This window comes from Salmo salar, chromosome 09 (genome assembly GCF_965601325.2).
Source record: "Salmo salar chromosome 09, fSalSal1, whole genome shotgun sequence".
NCBI lineage: Eukaryota > Metazoa > Chordata > Actinopteri > Salmoniformes > Salmonidae > Salmo > Salmo salar.
In genome coordinates, this window is record NC_138299.1 from 74027526 (window position 1) to 74052081 (window position 24556).

The window sequence follows — 24556 nt, forward strand, 5'->3', positions numbered from 1 at the left end:
ATTATGGGCACAAATCCAATGCAAGTCAATGGTTCGGTTGGTTCACTTTATCTCCAAATCCTCTATAAGTAACTTAATGGAGTTACACAATCATTTGTTTTTAGATACTTCAGGAGTCCATAGACCGCTTACAGGGTAAGGAAACCAAAATGTCATTTTGTCATTTGGGCAAACTAACCCTTGAATGAAAAAGGAGAGAGGAATCCATTTTGTTTGCATAGAGAAACCTACAATTGTAGTTCTTGCATAGTAACATCAACATTCCAAAGAAGTAGGTAATCCAATAGGACAGGGTCTTGGTTTCAACCAGAAGGAACAATGTTTACATTCCTTATTCCTCCCTGCAACAGAGAGAAGTGGAGATCGGCTGTATGGATAGAGTGACTCAGATTTGAATGTTTAGTCCCTCATATTACTAACTCCTGCTTAGTCTGAGGACAAGACTGTTGCATTGCACTATATCACCCCCTTGTGCCATTTTAGTAAACTGCAGAGGAAGAGGTGCGAGGCAGGCAGTAGACGATGAAAAAGAAAGAGAGTGTGCGTGCGCGTGTGTGCGCGTGTGTGCGTGCGCGTGTGTGCGCGCGCGCATGTGTGTATGCGTGTGTGTGTGCGTGTGTGTGTGTGTGCGTGTTTTGCTCAGCAGAAGGAAAGGTCAGACAGACTCAGAGACCGTGCTGAGCAGCATACAGAAAAGAGGAAGAGGAGAAGGAGGAAGAAGAACCATACAGCTGGAAACTCAGCCAAGAATCCTAAAGTAGAAGATGGGGGGGTGGAGAGGAAGAATAGGAGACACAGACTAGCCAACGGGAGGGAGATTCACCCAATAGATAAGAGAGTATATCAAAATTGGGTTTGTTTTCAAATTATTTGTGGGTCTGTGTAATCTGAGGGAAAAATGTGTCTCTAATATGGTCATACATTTGGCAGGAGGTTAGGAAGTAAGTGCAGCTCAGTTTCCACCTCATTTTGTGGGCAGTGTGCACATAGCCTGTCTTGAGAGCCAGGTCTGCCTACAGTGGCTTTTCTCAATAGCAAGGCTATGCTCACTGAGTCTGTTTCGAGTACTGTGTACTCTCTGTTTAGGGCCAAATAGCATTCTAGTTTGCTCAGTTTTTTGTTAATTCTTTCCAATGTGTCAAGTAATTATCTTTTTGTTTTCTCATGATTTGGTTGGGTCTAATTGTGTTGCTGTCCTAGGGCTCTGTGGGGTCTGTTCGTGTTTGTGAACAGAGCCCCAGGACCAGCTTGCTTAGGAGACTCTTCTCCAGGTTCATCTCTATGTAGGTGATGCCTTTGTTCCCTTTTAAGTGGTTGTAGAATTTGGATTTTGATAATTAGCGGGTAATGGCCTAATTTCTCTCTCTCTCCTTCTCTCTCTCTGTTAGGCAGTGTTCCTGGTCGTGTGCAGTAGTGTTGGGATGCTCTCTTCCTGTCTATACTCTAGGCTGCTAGCCAGGACTCTGGCAGTGCTCACTCACATGTATGTGTGAGAACATTAGCCTCTGGTACATAGCCAATATCCTGGCAACAGTGTGTGTGTGTTTGTCTCAAAGCTGCTTCACAGCTTGAGTAACCCTGGTGTAACCCTGGTGTGAATCATCTGTGGTAATAGAGCTATTCTGCCCAGCGTATTTGAGGCTTAAATTATGCCAGTTCACATGCACAGACAGACGGACGGACGGACGGACGGACGGACGGACGGACGGACCTCTTAAGGTTGCCATCTTCACTAAGTGAAAATAAGATGCTGTATCCCTTGTATTGTACAAATAGTGGTATACCCGATACAAAAGTGTTTTTATTGTTCTATGAAATCGGATATCAGGTTCTCCAGGGCATAATTTCAATGTCCTGAACATACATGTTTCAAAAAAGATCAAACATTATCACATTAACGTTGGTTGTCATGTGCTTAAGGACATCATGTTTCACAGGCATCTGTAGATTGAGTATGAGTTTACTGTTCTGATAGTGCAAAGGGAGTGCTTGTCTTACTCAGACTATACAACACACAACAATTAACACTCACTGATCTGTCTTCATTTCCTAAAATATAGAAATAACTATAGGTAGCCTTAGGCTTAATTTATGTGTGTTGTATAGTCTGATCCTGAATGATCTGGAGAAAACTGAGTATCCAGTGTTGTCTGAGGTGTAGCAGTCAGTGACTATGGCTAATGCTAGAGGTGACAATGGTTAAGGCAAGCAAAGACTTTGACCTACTGCTAGGTGTGATTTTGGCTAATGCTAGCTGTAAAAATGACTAATGCTAGCTGTGATTGTGGCTAAATCTAGCTGTGATTGTGGCTAACGCTAGCTGCGATTGTGGCTTACGCTAGCTGCGATTGTGGCTAACGCTAGCTGCGATTGTGGCTAACGCTAGCTGCGATTGTGGCTAACGCTAGCTGTGATTGTGGCTAATGCTAGCTGTAACAATGACTAAAGCTAGCTGTGATTGCTGCCAAAGATAGTTATACTCCAAGCTTACAGGGATTCCCTGGCTCTGCCGCATCTCATCAACAATAAAAGCTGTTGCATTTCTAAGAGGCTGGGCTCCCACTGCAGACTGGAGCCAGAGGGTAGGGGTTACAGAGATGGATTACCTGCAAATCTCACACAGGGAGACACACACACACAGTCACACACACAGCCACAGCCTCACCTCCCTGCCTGCCTGGCCATTCCATTTCAAATGCTTGAGTGAGGAGAGAGGAGCAAGTATTCAGGCGGTTTGAATTGGTAATGTGAAATGTGAGAGCAGAGCAGGGCTAAGCCTGCCTAGATAAGGACAGCAGGATGGGAGAGTCATAATAATTTATTCTATGAAACGGTGCAATAGAGGCCATCGGTGTGGGGATATGGTGTGAAGGAGTGTCAGTGTTCCGCTGGGATCACCTCCAGGATGATCTGGACAGATCTGTTGAAGGAATCTGGAGACAGAATAAAACACATAGAAAAACTATTATGATACCATGTTACAGTACCCTCCATAATTATTGGGACAGTGAAGCATTCTTTCTTCTTTTGGCTCTATAGTTCAAAACGTTGGATTTGAAATCAAACAATGACTACGAGGTTAAAGGGCAGACTGTCAGCTTTAACTTGAAGTTTTTTTCATCCACATTGAGTGAACCGTTTAGAAAGTAAAGCACTTTTTGTAAATTATCCACCCCCCATTTTAGGGGAGCAACAGTATTGGGACAAATTCTCTTATATGTGTATTAAAGTAGTAAAACGTTATATTTGGTCCCATATTCATAGCACACAATGACTACATCAAGCGTGTGACTCTACAAATTTGCTGGATACATTTGCTGTTTGTTTTGGATGTGTTCAGATTTGTGCCCAATAGAAGAAAAACAAGAATAATGTATTGTCACTTTTATTGTAAATATGAGTAGAATATGTTTCGAAACACTTCTACATGAATGTGGATGTTACCATGATTACGTATGAATGAATCCTGAATAATTATGAGTGAGAAAGTTATAGATGCACAAATATCAAGTGAATCTGTCCCCTTTACTTTGGCTCCCCTAAAATGGGGGACTATGTACAAAAAGTACTGTACTTTCTAAACAGTTCACCCGATATGAATGAAAATACCCTCAAATGAAAGCTGGCAGTCTGCACTTTAACTTCATTGTTACTGTTTGATTTCAAAACCAAACTTTTGGAGTTTGGAGCCAAAAGAAACAAAATGCTTCACTGTCCCAATAATTATGGAGCGTTAGGACAATATTATTTCCAAAGTGTCAACATGGACACATTGTTGGGATTCATGCTTCAATTTCGATAGGATGCCATGCTGAAAATTGATTGGAAATTGATTATGTGTGGTAAACTATGAGTGGATAGTTTAATGGTCCACTGACGCACCGATTAATCCCTTGAGTTGAACAATTGCTTTATAAAGATGAATCAATCCTGTCCATATGCCAGTAGTATGTGTGATTTTCACAGTGATGTCTAGTAAATGCCTTCTAAATGTAGGTAGCGTGTTACCTAAACCGTCCTGTAGCCACTTGGGTCTGCGGTCAAACACAATGAAAACATAGTAGGCTGGGATTCCTGTCAGGGAGATGGCGAATCCTATCCCTGTGTTGACGGGGTCGGAGTAGAGAGAGAGGAACACCATGAAGAAACAGGTGAATGAGAAAATGGCTGGAATGAAAAGAGGAACCTGGAGAGACAGACAAAAAAGTGCAAAGGAGTCAAGAGTGTAAATAGTAAAGTGTTCAGTAGTTGTTTTGAACAAGACAGCCATTAGACAGACTCATACTCTGTCCATGTGATTGTCTGCACATCGATCACTCCAGGGTTTAATTGCTAATTTGCAATTATTTCGCCACTATTGGCCTATTCATTGCCTTACCTCCCTAATCTTACTACATTTGCACACACTGTACATAGACTTCTCTATCGTGTTATTGACTGTACGTTTGTTTATCCCATGTGTAACTCTGTGTTGTTTGTGTCGCACTGCTTTGCTCTATCTCGGCCAGGTCGCAGTTGTAAATGGAGAACTTGTTCTCAACCAGCCTACCTGGTTAAATGAAGGTGAAATAAATAAAATAAAAATAAAAAATGTGTGCAAGATGCTTGCATATCGGCGGCTCGTGCATCGGCCTCCACGGCCACATGCAGTGGCACAGAAGGAGCGATGTCCTAATCGCCCTTTGATGTGTTTATGTCTACGTGCATCTGCGTCTGTGTGTGTGTGTGTGTGTGTGTGTGTGTGTGTGTGTGTGTGTGTGTGTGTGTGTGTGTGTGTGTGCATAAGCACTTTGTGACAACTGCTGATGTAAAAAGGGCTTTATAGATACATTTGATGATTTGATGGTTGATGATTCACGTGTGTTGGACTGACTTTGAAAGGGCGTGGCATGTCAGGGCGTGTGTATCTCATGTAGATGAGGCCCAGCACAGCCACGCCAATGAAGAGCCAGCGGAGGAAGCTCATGAAGTTCAACAGACTGTAGATATCTCCCACAAACAGCTGGAACACCGTCATAGGGTACTGTAAACACACACATAGAAAGAATGGACAGTCCGACACACAAACACACACATACACACAGAGAGAGAGAGAGAGATAGAGAGAGAAACAAACAAACAAACATACGGATCCAATGAGGAAGTGGCAGAGATGCTGACATGTACCCACAAAGCATGTTAATTAACAGTTAAAGCATAAATACAGAAATGCAAAGTTTTAATTGTGGACCCTGTAGAGCAGGTCCTCATAAAGACAGTAAAGAGCGATATGTGTGTATGAAAAAAACTAAAACATTTATCTGACCAGAACGAGGACGGCTGCCAAAGGAGTGTGTCTGCGGACGTGGATCATGGACAGAACCTCAGGGAGATGGCCCTCGCGTGATGCCACGTAGAACATTCTAGAATGACCAACACAATCACACAATCTTCAGGATGAAATGAAAAATACCTTCAACAACAACACTTCATCATCTTCTTTGTAAGCGGTGTCTAAAAAAATCCAATATATGAAAACTACACATGAAAGTCAACTACTGACAGTCATAACTGACCTTCACACAGAAATGCAATGTCAGTTATTGTGTTTTCACTATACCACTATACCACACATCTAAACTTCTGCTTAACAGGGTTTGGCAGTTGAAAAAAAAAGATAAGATTAGATTCCTCTCACACAGTCCTCAAACATTGTGTTGGGAAGGGAAGGCAATTTTTCATTCTCCTTGGCAGGAGAAGCTAGCGAAGGCTGCGGTTTGACACCTGAGTTGACGCAGCCCACCTTGAGAAAGCGAACAAGCAGCCATTCATCGAACCAAAGCACGACAAGGCTACAAATACCGGCACCGCCACCGAAAAGTTCCCCATCATCTTCCCTGCAAACGTCTGCAGGAAAAACAGACGGAGAGAGAGAGAGAGAGAGAGAGAGAGAGAGAGAGAGAGAGAGAGAGAGAGAGAGAGAGAGAGTATGAACTAAACAGGGACAAAGAGATGCAGAAAAAGATCCTCAATTCAATTATTATCTAACTAACGAACATATGCGTAGCTCCAATGCTCTCACACTTTCCTTAAGAGCAACATCACAGACCTATAAAACCGTAAGGAAACTAACACCATTAGAAAGATCTGATCAGATCAAAGCCCTTTTAGTGAATAACCCTCCCCCTTCTCCAAACAGGTCTGAGATCAGTATACAGTCTCTGTCTATGGCTATGTCATTAAGACTGCAAGATTACTTAATTATCATTGAGAGGGATGGACTGTGGAATCACATAAGGCCATACTGGGAAGCAGAGGTGTTGGGCTTGGAGGTCTACTGATTACAGTTTAGAGTGCAGGAGAGCAACACCACAGACACCATCATGGCCTGATGAAGCGCTGATGAACAAGGTGTGTGACTGCAGTCAATGCGCCTCAAGTGTATCAATACATCACACACAGAAATACATAGGACTCTTATGTTAACGCCAGCCAATAGCGGTGGGTGGTTGTAGGATCAGTGTCGATCAAATCGGCCAATAGGCAGTGAGCTTGTTGGATGCCTTACCACGGCAACGGCTTGTGATGCCAACAGCTCCTCTGCTGACATCACAGTGTAGTACGCCACGTTAGTCAACACGTAGCAGAAAGTCACTATCGCCATGGAGATACAGATGGCCAATGGGACAGTCCTGAGGATACGTAAACATTTGAGACCAACGATATTACGATCAGGAAAACCTATTGTACGTGAACAAGATATGGAATGAGGAGGATGAACTCACTTTTCTGGATTCTCTACTTCCTCAGTCACGAAGTTCAGATAAAACCTGCCGGCAGAAAGTTGGAGCTTTACAATAATATTACATTTGGAAATACTGTACCTTACAAGAGCTCATACATGCTCATGACAAGTAATAATGCATTACACTAGTTGGCTTCATGAAAAGGGTAGAATTAGATATTACAGCTAGTTAAGTTATAAGAAGTCCATACCTACCATCCAGCATAGGCGTACATCCCAGAGTAAAAGGCCAGAGGAAGGCCTGTGAGCTTGATATTACTGACCTCAAATGCATTCTCAAAGTTCTTAGTCTCCCCTGCACATAAACACAAAGAAGGAATAACACGTTCACCATAAAATATCAAAACTTGTTGAGTGTTTGACAAGGTATACACATCTTTCTCGGTAGTTGCAGCCGTAAGAACATTCCAGTACAACACACACATACTGTATGTAGTGTATTCCTCAACCCCTGTGCGGCCTTACATCCAGCGAAAAATCCTATCGCCATTAGCATAACAAAATGTAATTTAAAAAAAATTCAATTTTTTTTTCAAATTATAGCGTTTTATAGATACACCTCTCCTGAATCGAACCACGTTGTCCGATGTCAAAACGGCTTTACAGCGAAAGCAAAACATTAGATTATGTTAGAGGAGTATATCGTAAAAGTAGCCACATAGCCATTTTCCGACCAACCACATGCATCACAAATAACCAAAAAACAGCTAAATGTAGCACTAACCTTTGACAATCTTCATCAGATGACACACCTAGGACATCATGTTACACAATACATGCATTCTTTTGTTCGATAAAGTTCATATTTATATATAAAAACAGCATTTTACATCGGTGCGTAACGTTGACTAACTATTTTCCCTCAAATGCATCCGATGAAACAACGCTACAATTTACTAAATTACTATTCAAAAACATTTTTAAAATGTAATATTGTCATTCTAAGATTTATAGATGAATATCTCTTGAAAGCACCTGTAATGCCAGATTTAAAAATAACTTTACTGGGTAATCACACTTTCGATAAAAGGGGATGCGATACTCAGAACAATAGGCTAGCAATACAGGTCAGCGCCATCTTGGAACAATCGCATATCAAATCTAGTCTTGTATACTATTGTCAATAATCCCTTACCTTTGATTATCTTCATCCTTAGGCACTTCCAGGAATCCCAGGTCCACAACAAATGTATTTTCGTTCTAAAAAGTTCATCCTTTATGTTCCATTAGCTTGTTGTTGTTAGAGCGTTCTGAAGGCTGCACCAAAAGTTCCGACGTGCGCGGGGCTACTCTTTCAACAAAATGCATTTTTTTCTTATTTAGGTTCGTTCAAACATGTCAAACGTTGTATAACATAAATCTTTAGGGACTTTTTCAACCAGAGCTCCAATAAGATTCAAGGGGGACGATTGCATTGTCTTTATAAACGTTTCGAAAGGGGAGGGTAGCCAGGGGCGCCGGCGTCATAATGGTGATGGCCCTCTCCGTGTGACCACGTTCCACAGCGTGTCATTCTGTCAGTTTTCACAGTAGGAGACTCAAATCACTTTGTAAAGACTGGGGACATCTAGTGGAAGCAATCGGAAGTGCTCAATGAACCATAGCTCACGGTGTGATTAATAGGCAACGTGATGAAGTTGAGTCCGCAATTCAGAATTCCACTTCCTGTTTCGATCTGTCTCGGGGTTTTCACTGCCATATGAGTTCTGTTATACTCACAGACACCATTCAAACAGTTTTAGAAACTTTAGGGTGTTGTCTATCCACAAGTATTAATTATATGCATATCCTAGCTTCTGAGTTTGAGTAGTAGGCCGTTTAAAATGGGCACTAATTTTTTTCAAAATGCGCTGTGGCGCCCCCTATCCTAGGCGACCGTCAAGAGGTTTGGAACACACTTGCAAAGAGGCAAATAATAACCCTCTTAAAGCTTAAATGACTGATGTTCAATGAACATTGGTATGGCAGAACACCAAGTCTACAGACACTTTGTAGCTATTACAGTGAGGGAAAAAAGTATTTGATCCCCTGCTGATTTTGTACGTTTGCCCACTGACAAAGAAATGATCAGTCTATAATTTCAATGGTAGGTTTATTTGAACAGTGAGAGACAGAATAACAACAAAAAAATCCAGAAAAACACATGTCAAAAATGTTATAAATTGATTTGCATTTTATTGAGGGAAATAAGTATTTAACCCCTCTGCAAAACATGACTTAGTACTTAGTGGCAAAACCCTTGTTGGCAATCACAGAGGTCAGACGTTTCTTGTAGTTGGCCACCAGGTTTGCACACATCTCAGGAGGGATTTTGTCCCACTCCTCTATGCAGATCTTCTCCAAGTCGTTAAGGTTTCGAGGCTGACGTTTGGCAACTCGAACCTTCAGCTCCCTCCACAGATTTTCTATGGGATTAAGGTCTGGAGACTGGCTAGGCCACTCCAGGACCTTAATGTGCTTCTTTTTGAGCCACACCTTTGTTGCCTTGGCCGTGTGTTTTGGGTCATTGTCATGCTGGAATACCCATCCACGACCCATTTTCAATGCCCTGGCTGAGGCAAGGAGGTTCTCACCCAAGATATGATGGTACATGGCCCCGTCCATCGTCCCTTTGATGCGGTGAAGTTGTCCTGTCCCCTTAGCAGAAAAACACCCCCAAAGCATAATGTTTCCACCTCCATGTTTGACGGTGGGGATGGTGTTCTTGGGGTCATAGGCAGCAAACACCTCCAAACACGGCGAGTTGAGTTGATGCCAAAGAGCTCCATTTTGGTCTCATCTGACCACAACACTTTCACCCAGTTGTCCTCTGAATCATTCAGATGTTCATTAGCAAACTTCAGACGGGCATGTATATGTGCTTTCTTGAGCAGGGGGACCTTGCGGGCGCTGCAGGATTTCAGTCCTTCACGGCGTAGTGTGTTACCAATTGTTTTCTTGGTGACTATGGTCCCAGCTGCCTTGAGATCATTGACAAGATCCTCCCGTGTAGTTCTGGTGTCACGCCCTGACCTGAGAGAGACGTTTTATTTCTCTATTTTGTTAGGTCAGGGTGTGGGGTGGGCATTCTATGTGTTGTATTTCTTTGTTTTGGCTGAGTATTGTTTCCAATCAGAGGCAGCTGTCTATCGTTGTCTCTGATTGGGAATCATACTTAGGCAGCCCTTTTTCCCTCCTTCAGTGTGGGATCTTGTTTTCGTACAGCTCAGATAGCCTGCAGAACGTGACGTTCGTTTTCCGTTGTTTATTGTTTTGTTTTAGTGTTCTGAGTTAAATAAAGAAATATCATGAGCACTTACCACGCTGCCCTTTGGTCTAGTCCTTTCGACGACGATCGTCACAGAGGACCCCACCACAAAAAGACCAAGCAGCGTGGTCCGGCGCAATGGACCTGGGAAGACATCCTGGACTGAAAGGGATCCTGGATGTGGGAGGAGATCCAGGTTGGATGGCATCGCCTCCCATGGGAACAGGTGGAGGCAGCGAGAGCAGAGCGGCGACAAGACGAGGAACTAGCACGGCAACGACGGAAGCACGAGAGGCAGCCCCAAAATATTTTTTTGGGGGGGCACACGGGGAGATTGGCAGAGTCAGGGTGGAGACCTGTGCCAACTCCCCGTGCTTACCGTGGGGAGCGAGTGACTGAGCAAGCACCGTGTTATGCGGTGATGCGCACGGTGTCGCCAGTGCGCATTCACAGCCCAGTGCGTCCTGTGCTAGCGCCCCGCATTTGCCGGGCGAAAGTAAGAATCCAGCCAGGACGGGTTGTGCCAGCTCTATGCTCGAGACCTCCAGTGCACCTCCACAGCCCAGTATATCCTGTGCCTGCTCCACGCATCCGGCCTCCAGTGAGTCTCTCCAGTCTGGTACGCCCTGTGCCAGCTCCTCGCACTTGCCCTGAGGTGCGTGTCACCAGTCTGGCGCCACCTGTGCCACCCCACGCATCAGGTCTCTAGTGCGCCTGCCCAGTCCGGTGTGTCCTGTTCCTGCTCCTCGCACTTGCCCTGAGGTGCGTGTTACCAGTCTGGCTCCACCTGTGCCAGCCCCACGCATCAGGCCTCCAGTGCGCTTTCCCAGTCCAGAGCTTCCGGCGACAGTTCCCAATCCAGAGCTTCTGGCAACGTCCCCCAGTCCGGAGCCTCCAGCGACGTTCCCCTGTCCGGTGAGACCTGTTCCGGCTCCACGTAAGAAGCCTGTAGTGATGATCCATGGCACGAAGCCTCCAGTGATAATCCATGGGCTGGAGCCTCCAGTGATAATCGTCTGGTGTTCAACCTTCCCAAGTTCTCTCACGTCACCCCGCTCCTCCGCTCTCTCCACTGGCTTCCAGTTGAAGCTCGCATCCGCTACAAGACCATGGTGATTGCCTACGGAGCTGTGAAGGGAACGGCTCCTCCATACCTTCAGGCTCTGATCAGGCCCTACACCCAAACAAGGGCACTGCGTTCATCCACCACTGGCCTGCTGGCCCCCCTACCTCTGAGGAAGCACAGTTCCCGCTCAGCCCAGTCAAAACTGTTCGCTGCTCTGGCACCCCAATGGTGGAACAAGCTCCCTCACGACGCCAGGACAGCGGAGTCAATCACCACCTTCCGGAGACACCTGAAACCCCACCTCTTTAAGGAATACCTAGGATAGGATAAAGTAATCCTTCTAACCCCCCCCCCCCCCCTTAAAAGATTTAGATGCACTATTGTAAAGTGGTTGTTCCACTGGATATCATAAGGTGAATGCACCATTTTGTAAGTCGCTCTGGATAAGAGCGTCTGCTAAATGACTTAAATGTAATGTAAATGTAATAATCCATGGCAAGAAGCCTGTAGGGATGATCCATGGCCCGGAGCCTGTAGGGATGATCCATGGCACAAAGCCTCCTGTGATAATCCATGGCCCGGAGCCTCCAGTGATGATCCATGGCACAAAGCCTCCAGTGGTGATCCATGGCACGGAGCCTGCAGTGATGATCCATGGCATGGAGCCTGCAGTGACGGTCCCCAGTCCGGTACCTCCTGAGACAGTCCACAGTCCGGAACCTCCAACGACGGTCTGCAGTCCAGAGTCTTCAATGACGGTCTGCAGTCCAGAGTCTTCAGCGGCGGTATGCAGTCCAGAGTCTTCAGCGGCAGTCTACAGTCCAGAGCCTGCAGTGGCGGTCTGCAGTCCAGAGCCTCCAGCGGCAGTCTACAGTCCAGGGCCTCCAGTGGTGGCCTGCAGCCCAGAGCCTCCAGCGGCGGCCTGCAGTACAGAGCTTCCGGTGATGATCTACGGTCCGGTTCCTCCGACGACGATCCACAGTCTGGTGGCAAAAAAGCGGAGGGATCAGTGGGCGGAGCGGGGGATACGCCCCGAACCGGAGCCGCCACCATGGGTAGATGCCCACCCGGACCCTCCCCTATAGGTTCAGGTTTGCGGCCTGGAGTCCGCACCTTTGGGGGGGTACTGTCACGCCCTGACCTGAGAGAGACGTTTTATTTCTCTATTTTGTTAGGTCAGGGTGTGGGGTGGGCATTCCATGTGTTGTATTTCTTTGTTTTGGCTGAGTATGGTTTCCAATCAGAGGCAGCTGTCTATCATTGTCTCTGATTGGGAATCATACTTAGGCAGCCCTTTTTCCCTCCTTCAGTGTGGGATCTTGTTTTTGTACAGCTCAGATAGCCTGCAGAACGTGACGTTCGTTTTCCGTTGTTTATTGTTTTGTTTTAGTGTTCTGAGTTAAATAAAGAAATATCATGAGCACTTACCATGCTGCGCTTTGGTCTACTCCTTTCGACGACGATCGTCACATCTGGGCTGATTCCTCACTGGTCTCATGATCATTGCAACTCCACGAGGTGAGATCTTGCATGGAGCCCCAGGCCAAGGGAGACTGACAGTTCTTTTGTGTTTCTTCCATTTGCAAAAAATCGCACCAACTGTTGTCACCTTCTCACCAAGCTGCTTGGCGATGGTCTTGCAGCCCATTCCAGCCTTGTGTAGGTCTACAATCTTGTCCCTGACCTCCTTGGAGAGCTCTTTGGTCTTGGCCATGGTGGAGAGTTTGAAATCTGATTGATTGATTGCTTCTGTGGACAGGTGTCTTTAATGCAGGTAACAAACTGAGATTAGGAGCACTCCCTTTGCATCTAGACATTCCGCTAGCGGAACGCCTCGCCAAATATCCAATGGAAGAACGTGGCGCGAAATACAAATACCTCAAAAATGCAATAATTTCAATTTTTCAACCAGACTATTTTACACCATTTGAAAGACAAGACTCTCGTTAATCCAACCACATTGTCCGATTTCAAAAAGGCTTTACAGCGAAAGCAAAACATTAGATTATGTTAGGAGAGTGCACAGCCAAAAATAATCACACAGCCATTTTCAAAGCAAGCATATATGTCACAAAAACCCAAAACACAGCTAAATGCAGCACTAATCTTTGATGATCTTCATCAGATGACACTCCTAGGACATTATGTTATACAATACATGCATGTTTTGTTCAATCAAGTTCATATTTATATCAAAAAACAGCTTTTTACATTAGCATGTGATGTTCAGAACTAGCATTCCCACACAAAACTTCTGGTGAATTTACTAAATTACTCATCATAAACGTTGACAAAATACATAAATTATTTTAAGAATTATCGATACAGAACTCCTTTATGCAATCGCTATGTCAGATATTAAAATAGCTTTTCGGCGAAAGCACATTTTGCAATATTCTGAGTACATAGGCCAGCCATCACAGGCTAGCTATTCAGACACCCGCCAACTTCGGGGCTCACTAAACTCAGAATTACTATTAGAAACATTTTATTACCTTTGCTGTTCTTCGTCAGAATGCACTCCCAGGACTGCTACTTCCACAACAAATGTTGTTTTTGTTCCAAATAATCCATAGTTATGTCCAAATAACCCCGTTTTGTTCGTGCGTTCAGGTCACTATCCAAAGGGTAACGCGCGAGCGCATTTCCAGACCAAAAAAATTGAAATGTTCCATTACCGTACTTAGAAGCATGTCAAACGCTGTTTAAAATCAATTTTTATGCTATTTTTCTCGTAAAATAGCGATAATATTCCAACCGGACAATGTTGTAGTCATTCAAAAAGGAAGAGAAAAAATGGCGAGGTCTTGTGACCGCGCATCTCCAATCTCTCTGTCACCAGGCAGTCCACTGACAAACTGAGCTGCTATTATCTGCCCAGAGAGAGGAGACGCCTCAATCCGGTTTCTGAAGGCTTTAGAGAGCCAATGGAAGCCTTAGAAAGTGTCACGTAACAGCTCAGATACTGTAGTTTCGATAGAGAAGCAACAGAAGGACTACAAATTCGCAGACAGGCCACTTTCTGCTTGGAATCTTCTCAGGTTTTTGCCTGCCATATGAGTTCTGTTATACTCACAGACACCATTTAAACAGTTTTAGAAACTTTAGAGTGTTTTCTATCCAAATCTACTAATAATATGCATATTCTCATTTCTGGGCAAGAGTAGTAACCAGTTTAAATCGGGTATGTTTTTTATCCGGCCGTGAAAATACTGCCCCCTATCCTAGACAGGTTTTAAGAGTGTGCTCCTAATCTCAGCTCATTACCTGTATAAAAAACACCTGGGAGCCAGAAATCTTTCTGATTGAGAGGGGGTCAAATACTTGTTTCCCTCATTAAAATGCAAATCAATTTATAACATTTTTTACATGCGTTTTTCTGGATTTTGTACTTTCCAATGCATTTCTATGAGAAAGCCTAATTATTAGGACCCAGATTGCAGTTCCTGTGGCTTCCACTAGATGTCAACAGTCTTTAGAAATGGTTCTATGTTTTTTTTTAAATGAAGAAGTATTCGTATTCTTTCTAAGTGTCACTCAGGTGGACTCTAGTCTTTTGGTGCGCGTGAATGAGAGCGCGCTCCTCATTGTTTTTCTCCGGTTGTCACGTCCTGACCATGGAAAGCTTTTATTTTCTATGGTAGAGTAGGTCAGGACATGACAGGGGGTTTGTCTAGTTTGTATTTTCTATGTTGTGTGGTTCTAGTTTCTGTTTTTCTATGTTGTTTTTTTGGGATGATCTCCAATTAGAGGCAGCTGGTAATCGTTGTCTCTAATTGAGGATCATATTTAAGTGGTTGTTTTTCCCACCTGGGTTTGTGGGAGATTATTTTGAGTTAGTGTATGTCGCACCTCTTCGTCACGATTTATTCTGTCTTAAATTTTATCGATTATTTACATATTAGGGTACCTGAAGTTGGATTAGAAATGTTGTTTGAAATGTTTGGACCAAGTTTACAGGTTACTTTTTACATTCCTTTGTAGGCATGTTGGGCGAGTTGGAACAGGTATATTTCTGAATCAAACGCGCCAAATAAATGGACATTTTTGGGATATAAAGAAGGACTTTATCAAACAAAACGACCATTCATTGTGTAATTGGGAACTTTGGTTTTGCGAAAAGATTATTGAGGTTATTTATTTATCTCTGGTATTGAATATACTATTTTCCGTCTTAAATTTGATCGTTTATTTACATATTAGGGTACCTTAGGATTGATTAGGAATGTTGTTTGACATGTTTGGACCAAGTTTATTGGTAATGTTTGGGATTCATTTTGTATGCATTTTGAACGAGGGGGAAGCAGGTGGATAATTGAATAAAGCGCGCCAAATAAACTTACTTGTTTGGAATATAAAGAAGGACTTTGTCGAACAAAGGACCATTTGTTATGTAACAGGGACCCTTGTGATTGCAACCAGATGAAGACCTTCAAAGGTAAGGGATTTATTTTATGGCTATTTCTGACTTTCGCAATGCATCTGCTTGGTTGGAAAATGTTTTTAATGCTTTTGTATGCGGGGCGCTGTCCTCAGATAATCACATGGTATTCTTTCGCCATAAAGCCTTTTTGAAATCTGGATTAACAAGAAGTTACGTTTTTAAATGATGTAAGACACTTGTATCTTCATGAATGATTAATATTACGAATTTAGTATTTTTGAATTTCGCGCTCTGCAATTTCACCGGATGTTGTCGAGGTAGCGGCACGTCTATCCCTATAAAGTTTTTAAGTATAGCTATGTTGGTCAAGTGGTGGGGATCTGTGGAATGTCCCTGTAACAAACATAACACTATGTACCACAAAGATTTTCAAGCTTTCAGGGATTTCAATGTTTTTGAGGAGTCATGAAAGAGTGTGGAGTTCAATGTGATGTAAGTATTAACATGCTATTTCTGTGGTTTTAATTCAGTGTAACATATGTGACTCGTTTCACGATACTTGGCGTATGTCGCACGTCACTACTTCACAGGAGAGGCATTTTAAACGGGTGTGAGTGATGCTGAATGGGTGTTGACAAAGAAGAGCTCTCCAGTAGTTGTACCAAAACAGTCAAGGTCCATTTTCTCAAAAGTGGGGTTACAAGTTGACTTTCAAAACAGAATTACATTGTTCCTCAACTGCAGTGTATGATATATCATTTTCAAGCTCTGAGTCTCTACTCGTATCAAATGTAAAAAAACACAATTTCAAACTTTGCTACATAAGATAGAATTGAGGCGGTCGGTCACATATGACGATGGTGTTGATGCTAATGATCATGGTGATGATGATGACGATGATGACGAAGGCTTACCTTTGAAGAGCATATAGAGGCCAGGTACGATGATGATGGCGATGGCCAGCAGCTTGCTAAAGGTGAGGAAGATCTGAATCCTGTTTGTCCAGCTCGTACTCATACTGTTGAGATACATCACTGATGCTGTGGAGCAGGAATACACACGCACACGCACACGCACACGCACACGCACACACACACACACACACACACACACACACACACACACACACACACACACACACACACACACACACACTTTGTGAGACTGACTGGTACCTTACCTTCACTTGAACCATCTCACTGATAAGCACAAAAATCCCATAGTCCAAAGTTTGTTCAATTCAATATATTATTATATATATATAATAATGCTGTAGCATCAATCTCAGACATACTTATTCCTATAGACGTGGCCAGTTTGATAGCGATCTCTGGCACTCCACACGGCATGAATATGGGTTCCAGGATATATTGTCCGAAGGCCAGGGATATCACTGCCAACCCTGCAGGTCTAGAACAGACAACACTGTCACACACAGACCCAAAAACACTGACCCAAACATACACGTTTACCAAACAAACACTGTGACCGGAAACGCTAACCCACAAAGATGTGAGATCTGGGGCATTACTCACGGTTCAGAATGTTGGGGAGCATGTGACCTTCTACTGACACGAACCTGTCTTACCCAACCTCACAACTGTTTATTAGCTTCCCCTGACACTAACAGTCTATAACAGTCAAATAACTATAGTTACTGATATTCAGTGGTTACTGACTCAAATATGTTTTCTAGGTTCAGTTGAGGCAATTACAGTGAAATATCCAGGCAATACTTAAGAAATAAGCCAGAAGGGGTGTGGTATATTTTACCTTTATTTAACTAGGCAAGTCCGTTAAGAACAAATTCTTCTTTTCAATGACAGCCTAGGAACAGTGGTTTAACTGCCTTGTTCAGGAGCAGAACAACAGATTTGTACCTTGTCAGCTCAGCGATTCGATATTGCAACCTTGCGGTTACTAGTCCAACGCTCTAACCACTAGGCTACGCTGCCGCCCACATACCACGGCTAAGCGCTGTTCTTAGGCACGACGCAACGTGAAATGCCTTGATACAGCCCTTAGCCGTGGTATATTGGCCATATACCACCAACCTGGTATATGGCCAATAATCTAATAACTGTTGCATAGTCTGTGGGCTCATCCCCAGATTGCTGTTCATTTTCCATAGACTCAAAACCATACATCCCCCCTGGCCTGGGTTAACCTGCAGTACAGTATAGTATAGTATAGCAGGTTTGTTTACACTGCTCTGCTACCACGGGTATCAACGGACCAGGATGGGATCCAAAAGGCTTTGCTATCTTTACAATGCTGAGATATATACACTAGGCCCATCCCCTTCTCTCTCACACACAGACAATATAGAGTGATATACACACACCTTGTTGCAAGTATCTATCCCCCCTTCCTGCTGCTGTCTCTGTCTCACACACACACACACACACACACACCTACCTGATGGCGATGAGGTCAGCCCAGAGGCGTATGAAGGCCATCTGTGGTCCAAAGGCCTCCAGGATATAGGTATAATGTCCTCCGGACTTCTGGATGCTGGTTCCCAGCTCTGCATAGGACAGGGCCCCTGGGAAAGAAAAAAGGGAAAGGTTTAGGACAGGGGAGTGGCTGGCCAGCTATAAAACATTGGCAGCATCAGCAACAGCAGATAACTGGCTATAAGAGGAAAATGTGATTCATTGTATTCATAATCGTGTGTGTGTGTGTGTGTGTGTGTGTGTGTGTGTGTGTGTGTGTGTGTGTGTGTGTGTGTGTGTGTGTGTGTGTGTGTGTGTGAGAGAGAGAGAGAGAGGTTAGCGTAAAGGGTAATTGCTGTTTCAGCAGTTAGATGGTTAGTTAGAAGGCAGTAGCTACCGTAAGGCTTCTGTAATAACAGTAATATAATGAAATAATACAAGAGTAGAAGCGGAAGCTTTTCCATAGCAGCAGACAGTTAGCAAAGTTCATCCACCCCCCGAAGCTTTCATTCACACTCATCATCTCAAGAAAAGCTGTTTTACAAGTTTAGCACTTTGATTTGGGATGCTTCAACTCTAGTGTCTTCAGGGAAGGGGAAGCAGGGGTGTTGTAACCCAATGGGCTGAACAGCAATAAAAACACAAATTCTCCATCCTCCATAGCTTCAGTTCGCACGCATCATAAAACCACTCAGCACACTTTTACTCAGGTATGTCTCCTCCCTCCTGGCAACAACTACGTGTGACTCACCGAACAGGGATAGCACTCCGCAGGCAATCCACACCACCAGAGACATCCCAACACTCCCAGAGTTCTTCAGGATTCCCTTGGGCGAGATGAAGATTCCCGCTCCGATGATGGTCCCGATGATGATGGAGATTCCCCGAAGCAGGGTCACCTTCTTCCTCAACTCTACCTTTCCGTTGGGAGCATCAGGCTCCTCTTTTGGGGCAGGGATATCCCCCGGGTGTCCCCCATTTTGGGTGGTGTTGTTCACCCCAGTCCCCTCATCATTGACTGACCTCCTGGTCATCCTTGTACTCTCTCTCTCTCTCTCTCTCTCTCACACACACACACACACACACACACACACACACACACACACACACACACACACACACACACACACACACACACACAAACACACACTCTCTCCAACACCCAATGTGTCACACACACCCCTCACCTTTCTGGCACTATGGGTCCCAAAACAACCTTAAGGTTTTTTCCGTCCGTCTGCAGTGCCCTGCTGTTGAGAATACAGAAGAGTGGGTTAGTCAGACAAAGCAGTCTGTTACTGGTCCTGCTGTGCAAAGAACTTCTACCACTGGGAATTAGACCAAACCTCTTGGGAATGGCCTCTCCCACTCTCTCCCTCTCTCTCTTAGACACACAGACACACTCACACGCACAGACACACACACACACTCTAATCTCGCTCTAAAGCCCCACTCATTCAGTCGCTCTCTCTCTCTCTCTCTCTTTTACTCTCCCACTTAATGCCTCTAAAACTTTTTTCTCCCTGGCCCTCTTTTGTCTATCTCTCTCCAGCGTTCCTACTCTCCCAAACCTCTTACTATCTGGCTTGTCACTGTGCCTCACTGCAGAACCCGTTTGGTAGTGTTGTCTGGTAGTGTTGTCTGGTAGTGTTTCAGAGGTGTCTGCGTTGGGCACCCTTTACCTCAGGATGTCAATGATGTATCTGGATAATCACCTGAGAGTTCACAACACAGTTATCCCAAAACAAAAGGGGGACCAGAAACTAGTGGAACTGATGCAACCGATGCCAAAGCGCTCTGATGTCACACGTCACATGACACGCGGTCATCGTCAACGCCTGCGGTCTGGACTTGTCATTGACTACAAGCTACCACAACTAGCCTTGTGAATACACACAAGGCTTCCAGTAAGATCAACCTCCTTACCACACTCAGCAATCGCCACCAACCAAACAATGGAAAAGCAAACAACTTTTTTCCCCCAATCTTTATTCAAGCATTGTTTAAAAGTTGTGAGGGAGTGTCATTCTTTTTCAAACAACTTCCTTTGACAAGTAGGTCAATAAAAATACATAAAGAGAGTTGCATACTCTATACAAGGTCCCAGTAATTTATTGGGTAAACCACCAATGTTTCGGCATCACTGTGCCTTCTTCAAGGTGAAAAGTTGAGCCTACCATTCATACCAGTACAGCAACTGTATCTCTTCCTGATAAGCTGCCAGACAAACTGGGTCAGAAGCCTTGGTTTGAGATAAAGACCTTGGAATTCTAGGTCAAGGTGCCATATTGGCTCTGAAAAGGCTGGTGGTTCCAGTCGCCTTCCAGTGAGTCAACCAAGAACACCTGGAGATGGGTTTTCTTGGTTTACAGCTGCCTGCCACAGGTGATACAAGGTTATAAAACCTCTCTACACTACTCATTTGCAGCGTCACAATTTACATTTCAGTGTTACTTTTGTCCTGGTATACTACTTGTACTCAAATCAAAACAACAGTCAGTGATTTGTTTCCTCTTTTGTCCAAAATAACTTTCCCTTATCTACAAGTTGCAGCTTTTTTGGAATGAATAGACATTCAAAGAACTAAAAGATTCTCATAAAATCAAATGCTATGAAAAGCATTTCATCATAATCCAATTGTTTAACACTCCAACGGTGCCCAACGGTTCCAAGATCCTGTAACCATAGTGTTGTCACGGTGACCATTTTTTTGAGAATTCTCAGGAGTTTGATGTTGCCTAGTCACCGACTCAGTCACCATGACGATGACACAATTTCAGTCTCACGTTTGAAACAGCCTTTCTAAACTGCCATCACACAAAAACACCCTTACACCCGTTGGTGACAAACAACAGACGGACAGAAACGACAGAGGGTTTTTTTTCTGTTCCCTCTGTGTGGGGAGAAAATCTCTTTGCAGATTTGATACGCTCCCCCTCAGGCAAGCTATCCTTGCCAGGGCAACTGTTTGAGGGGAACTGAAGAAAGAGAGCCATAGGGAGAGAAAGGGAGAAAGAGTGTATCTTTCTAACGTCTTAAAATATTCCATTCCCCTCGCTTGCTCAATGACGTACACACATATAAGCAGTGTACTGGTCCCATAAAAAGACTATCCTTCAAACTACTCAACTTCAATTCTGAAAAAAAATGGTTTTGTAACGAGGCCAGTTGACTCTGAGGCCTTCTGCCTGTATCTGGCCCACAATATTGATTACAGTCTCTGTGGTCTCCCAGCTTGACTGTTGGTCAATATCCACCATGAATCCAGCGATGATGATGAATATGATACACCACAGCATGCTGTCAGTGACCTGAATCAGAGCTGGGTTATGGATTCTGACACTAGAGACAAGGGCGACTGTGCGTGTTAGTGAAGGGGGACAGGACAGAGCATGGCCCCATGGTAAGCGGAGGGTCCTCACTCTCTCTATTGGATCAAACACTATGAGAAGAAAGAGAAACCGGACAAAACCTCTCTGCTTTTCCCGTGCGCTCTCCTCTGTGTGTGTGTGTGTGTGTGTGTGTGTGTGTGTGTGTGTGTGTGTGTGTGTGTGTGTGTGTGTGTGTGTGTGTGTGTGTGTGTGTGTGTGTGTGTGTGTGTGTGTGTGTGTGTGTGTGTGTGTGTGTGTGTGTGTGTGTGTGTGCTCAACGCTGGTTATTAAAACAGAAGCTCAGACAGTTTGTTTAGCTGAGCTGCAGCAGCGATAATAATGTCAGCACTGGTTAACCTGGGCCATAACACACACAGTGTTTATTCAGGAGTTAAATTAACACTGTAAGAGTTAAATAAATAAAGTCAGTGGTGTAAAGGAACCCCACTGTTGGTCTTAATAACCACAGTTGAGTGTGAGAGTGTGCTTTTGTCAGAGTAAACCATTTCCATCAACACCACAGCCATCATTTTCATGTATATTGATTGATTAGGTTGTCTCATGTATCAATGTTCCTAAACTTGACAGCCACTGTGAATGCAGGTTGTCGGTGAATACAAATTCCATCTGTTGGATATCCTAACTATGGCTGGATTCTAATAGGAATTACACTGTGCAGCATAATTTGACTTGCATACCTGTAACACAACTCAGAAAAACAGGAGACAAAGGGCTGTAAGACAGAGGTTTAATCGTAGACACATGAAATGTGGGATGTATACAGAGGGTGCAGGGCAACCGAAGACGAACAGCAGAGGAGCTAAGGATTTTAGAGATGGGGAAAGGGCCGATGAATCGGGGGGAAAGTTTACGGCCCGGGTTAGAGTCATGTGGTCTCCAGCAGCTGACTGGGCGTTCTCGAACCTCAAACATTGATTCACTACAGCCCCCATCTTAATCCATCCGGACTCGTCCAGTCAGTTTGTGGTGGAGGTCAACACCTCGGACGTCGGAGGGGGGGGGCTGTCCTGTCCCAGCGTTCTGCCCAGAACCCTTGCGCTTTTCTCTCCCATCGTCTTACCCCTGCTGAGAGGAACTATGATGTGGGAAATCGAGAACTCCTCGCCATCAAGATGGCATTGGAGGAGTGGAGGCACTGGTTGGAGGGGGCGGAACACCCATTCTTAGTGTGAACTGACCATAACAACCTGCAATATCTCCGCACCGCCAAGCGCCTCAACTCTAGGCAGGCTCGTTGGGCCCTGTTATTCACCCGTTTCAATTTCACTCTATCCTACCGCCCGGAGTCCAAGAACGTGAAGCCTGAAACACTCTGACTTTTGTATAGCCCAGCTGCTACTCCATCTGACCCGAGACCGTCCTCCTTACCTGTCTAGCGGCTGCACTCATCTGGGGTATAGAGAGCCTGGTCCGTAAGGCGCAGCTTACCGGATGTTTTTCCCGAACACTGCCCGTTCCCCGGTCCTGGAATGGGCACGTTCCTCGAGTTACTGACCTGCCATCCAGGCTCCCATCGGACCCTGGCTTTCAACTGACGACGCTTTTGGTGGCCTTCCATGGTTCCTGATGTCTCCGCATTCCCTTATTCTAACGGCCAGTCGGAGCGAGCCAATCAGGACCTGGAGACAGCTCTGTGTTGCCTCGTGTCCGCTAACCCCACCACCTGGAGCCAGCAACTCATGTGGGTGAAATACACCCGTAACACCCTTCCCTGCTGGGTCACTGGTCTCTCGGCCTTCAAGTGTTCCTTAGGATATCAGCCCCCGCTCTTCCCTGAGCAAGAGGAAGAAGTCAGCATACCCTCTGCCCAGATGTTAGTCCGCCGCTATGGCCGTAAATGGAAGAGAGCCCGGGCCGCTCTTCTGAAGACCACATCCAGGTATCGGCGACAGGAGGTTCGCCACCGGACCACTGCTCCCCCCTATTGGCTCGGGGTATGGCTTTCCACTCGGGACCTGCCCCTTCAGGTGGAGTCCCGTAAACTATCCGGAGACATTCTAGCCCTTCCCAGTAGCTTGAGCTCTGGAAGAGGCGAGTTGACCGCCCTTGGTGATTCCCATGGGAACTTGGGTGACATCGGATTCTCTTGGTAAGGTGGGCATCGGGAACTTCCGGGATTCCTCTGAGACAAGGTGGGAGCAGTGGTCGAGCGAGCATGACAGGGAACAGACCTCTTCTTCCCATAGCCGCCCATCGATCCGTAAGATCAAGGCTATGAGAGAGTCGAGGTCCATGGGAAGCTCCCGGGCTGCGAGCTCGTCTTTAACCTCCAACGATAATCCATGAAGGAACATGTCAAAAAGAGATTCCGGGTTCCAGGCACCCTCAGTGGCCAGACTACTGGAGTTTTGACGCACTACGGAAGTTTTGATGCAGTTGGAGTAGCTTCCGAGCAGCCTCTCTCCTGGACAATGGAGAATCGAACACCTTCCTAACCTCCACCATGAACTCCTCCAGACTGAGGCAAATGTTGGATTTTTGCTCCCACACCACTGTCGCCCAGGCAAGAGCCCTCCCTGACTTCAGGGTCATAAGATACGCTATCTTTGAGCAATCCAAGGGAAACGAACAGGGCTGCAGCTCAAAGATGAGGGAGCACTGGGAGAGAAACGCTCGGCAGGTTCCTGGATCTCCAGAGTAGCGCTCCGGAGGAGGTAAGCAGCATTCTCAGGAAGCCGGGATAGGCTGGAAAGAAGTGCTGCTGGTAGCGGGATTACTGAGAGTCTGGGGGGTTACCATGGGGGGTTACCATAGAGGCTTGCTGCCTAGTAAAATATCTGGGGAATTGCTCCGGCAATGCATTGAAAGTGCGGTCGTGGTGTTCTGCCAAGTTGTGGAGTCCTTCCATAAGGTTTTGAAGTAACTCCTCGCATCTTCCAATGGTGGCTCCTTGGGAGGAGACAGCGTTGCGGAGCTGGTCCGAGTCTGCTGGTCAGTCAGGGCCAGTTCGTACTAACACAACTCAGGATATGACCCAGATGCAGACACAGGAGACGGAAGGTTCAATACACAGAGTAGTTTATTAAACCACAGGGCAGATTGAGGTTCGTAACAAGGTCAGAGTCAGATAGGTACAGGACGGCAGGCATTCTTGGGGTTAGGGCAGGCAGAATGGTATGGCAGGCGGGCTCAGGGTCAGGGCAGGCAGAACTGGTCGGAACCGGGAGGACTAGAAAACAGGGACTAGAGAAAACAGGAGTATGGAAAAACAAGGCTTGATGAGACAAGACAAACTGGCAACAGACAAA

At 45.2% G+C, this 24556-nt stretch overlaps 1 protein-coding gene across 1 annotated transcript; it reads right to left on the minus strand.

The window, feature by feature from the left end:
* Positions 1-1783: 1783 nt before the first annotated feature.
* On the minus strand, positions 1784-19354 carry LOC106611782 (cystine/glutamate transporter). The gene is made up of 12 exons (XM_014212358.3): positions 18668-19354; positions 17900-18026; positions 16776-16891; positions 16396-16521; positions 6980-7079; positions 6765-6809; positions 6548-6671; positions 5783-5886; positions 5306-5402; positions 4874-5023; positions 4009-4186; positions 1784-2933 (listed from the first exon to the last, which is right to left on the minus strand). The coding sequence occupies exons 1-12, from the start codon at positions 18948-18950 to the stop codon at positions 2878-2880; spliced, it is 1506 nt and encodes a 501-aa protein (XP_014067833.1). The 5' UTR covers positions 18951-19354; the 3' UTR covers positions 1784-2877.
* Positions 19355-24556: the final 5202 nt, after the last annotated feature.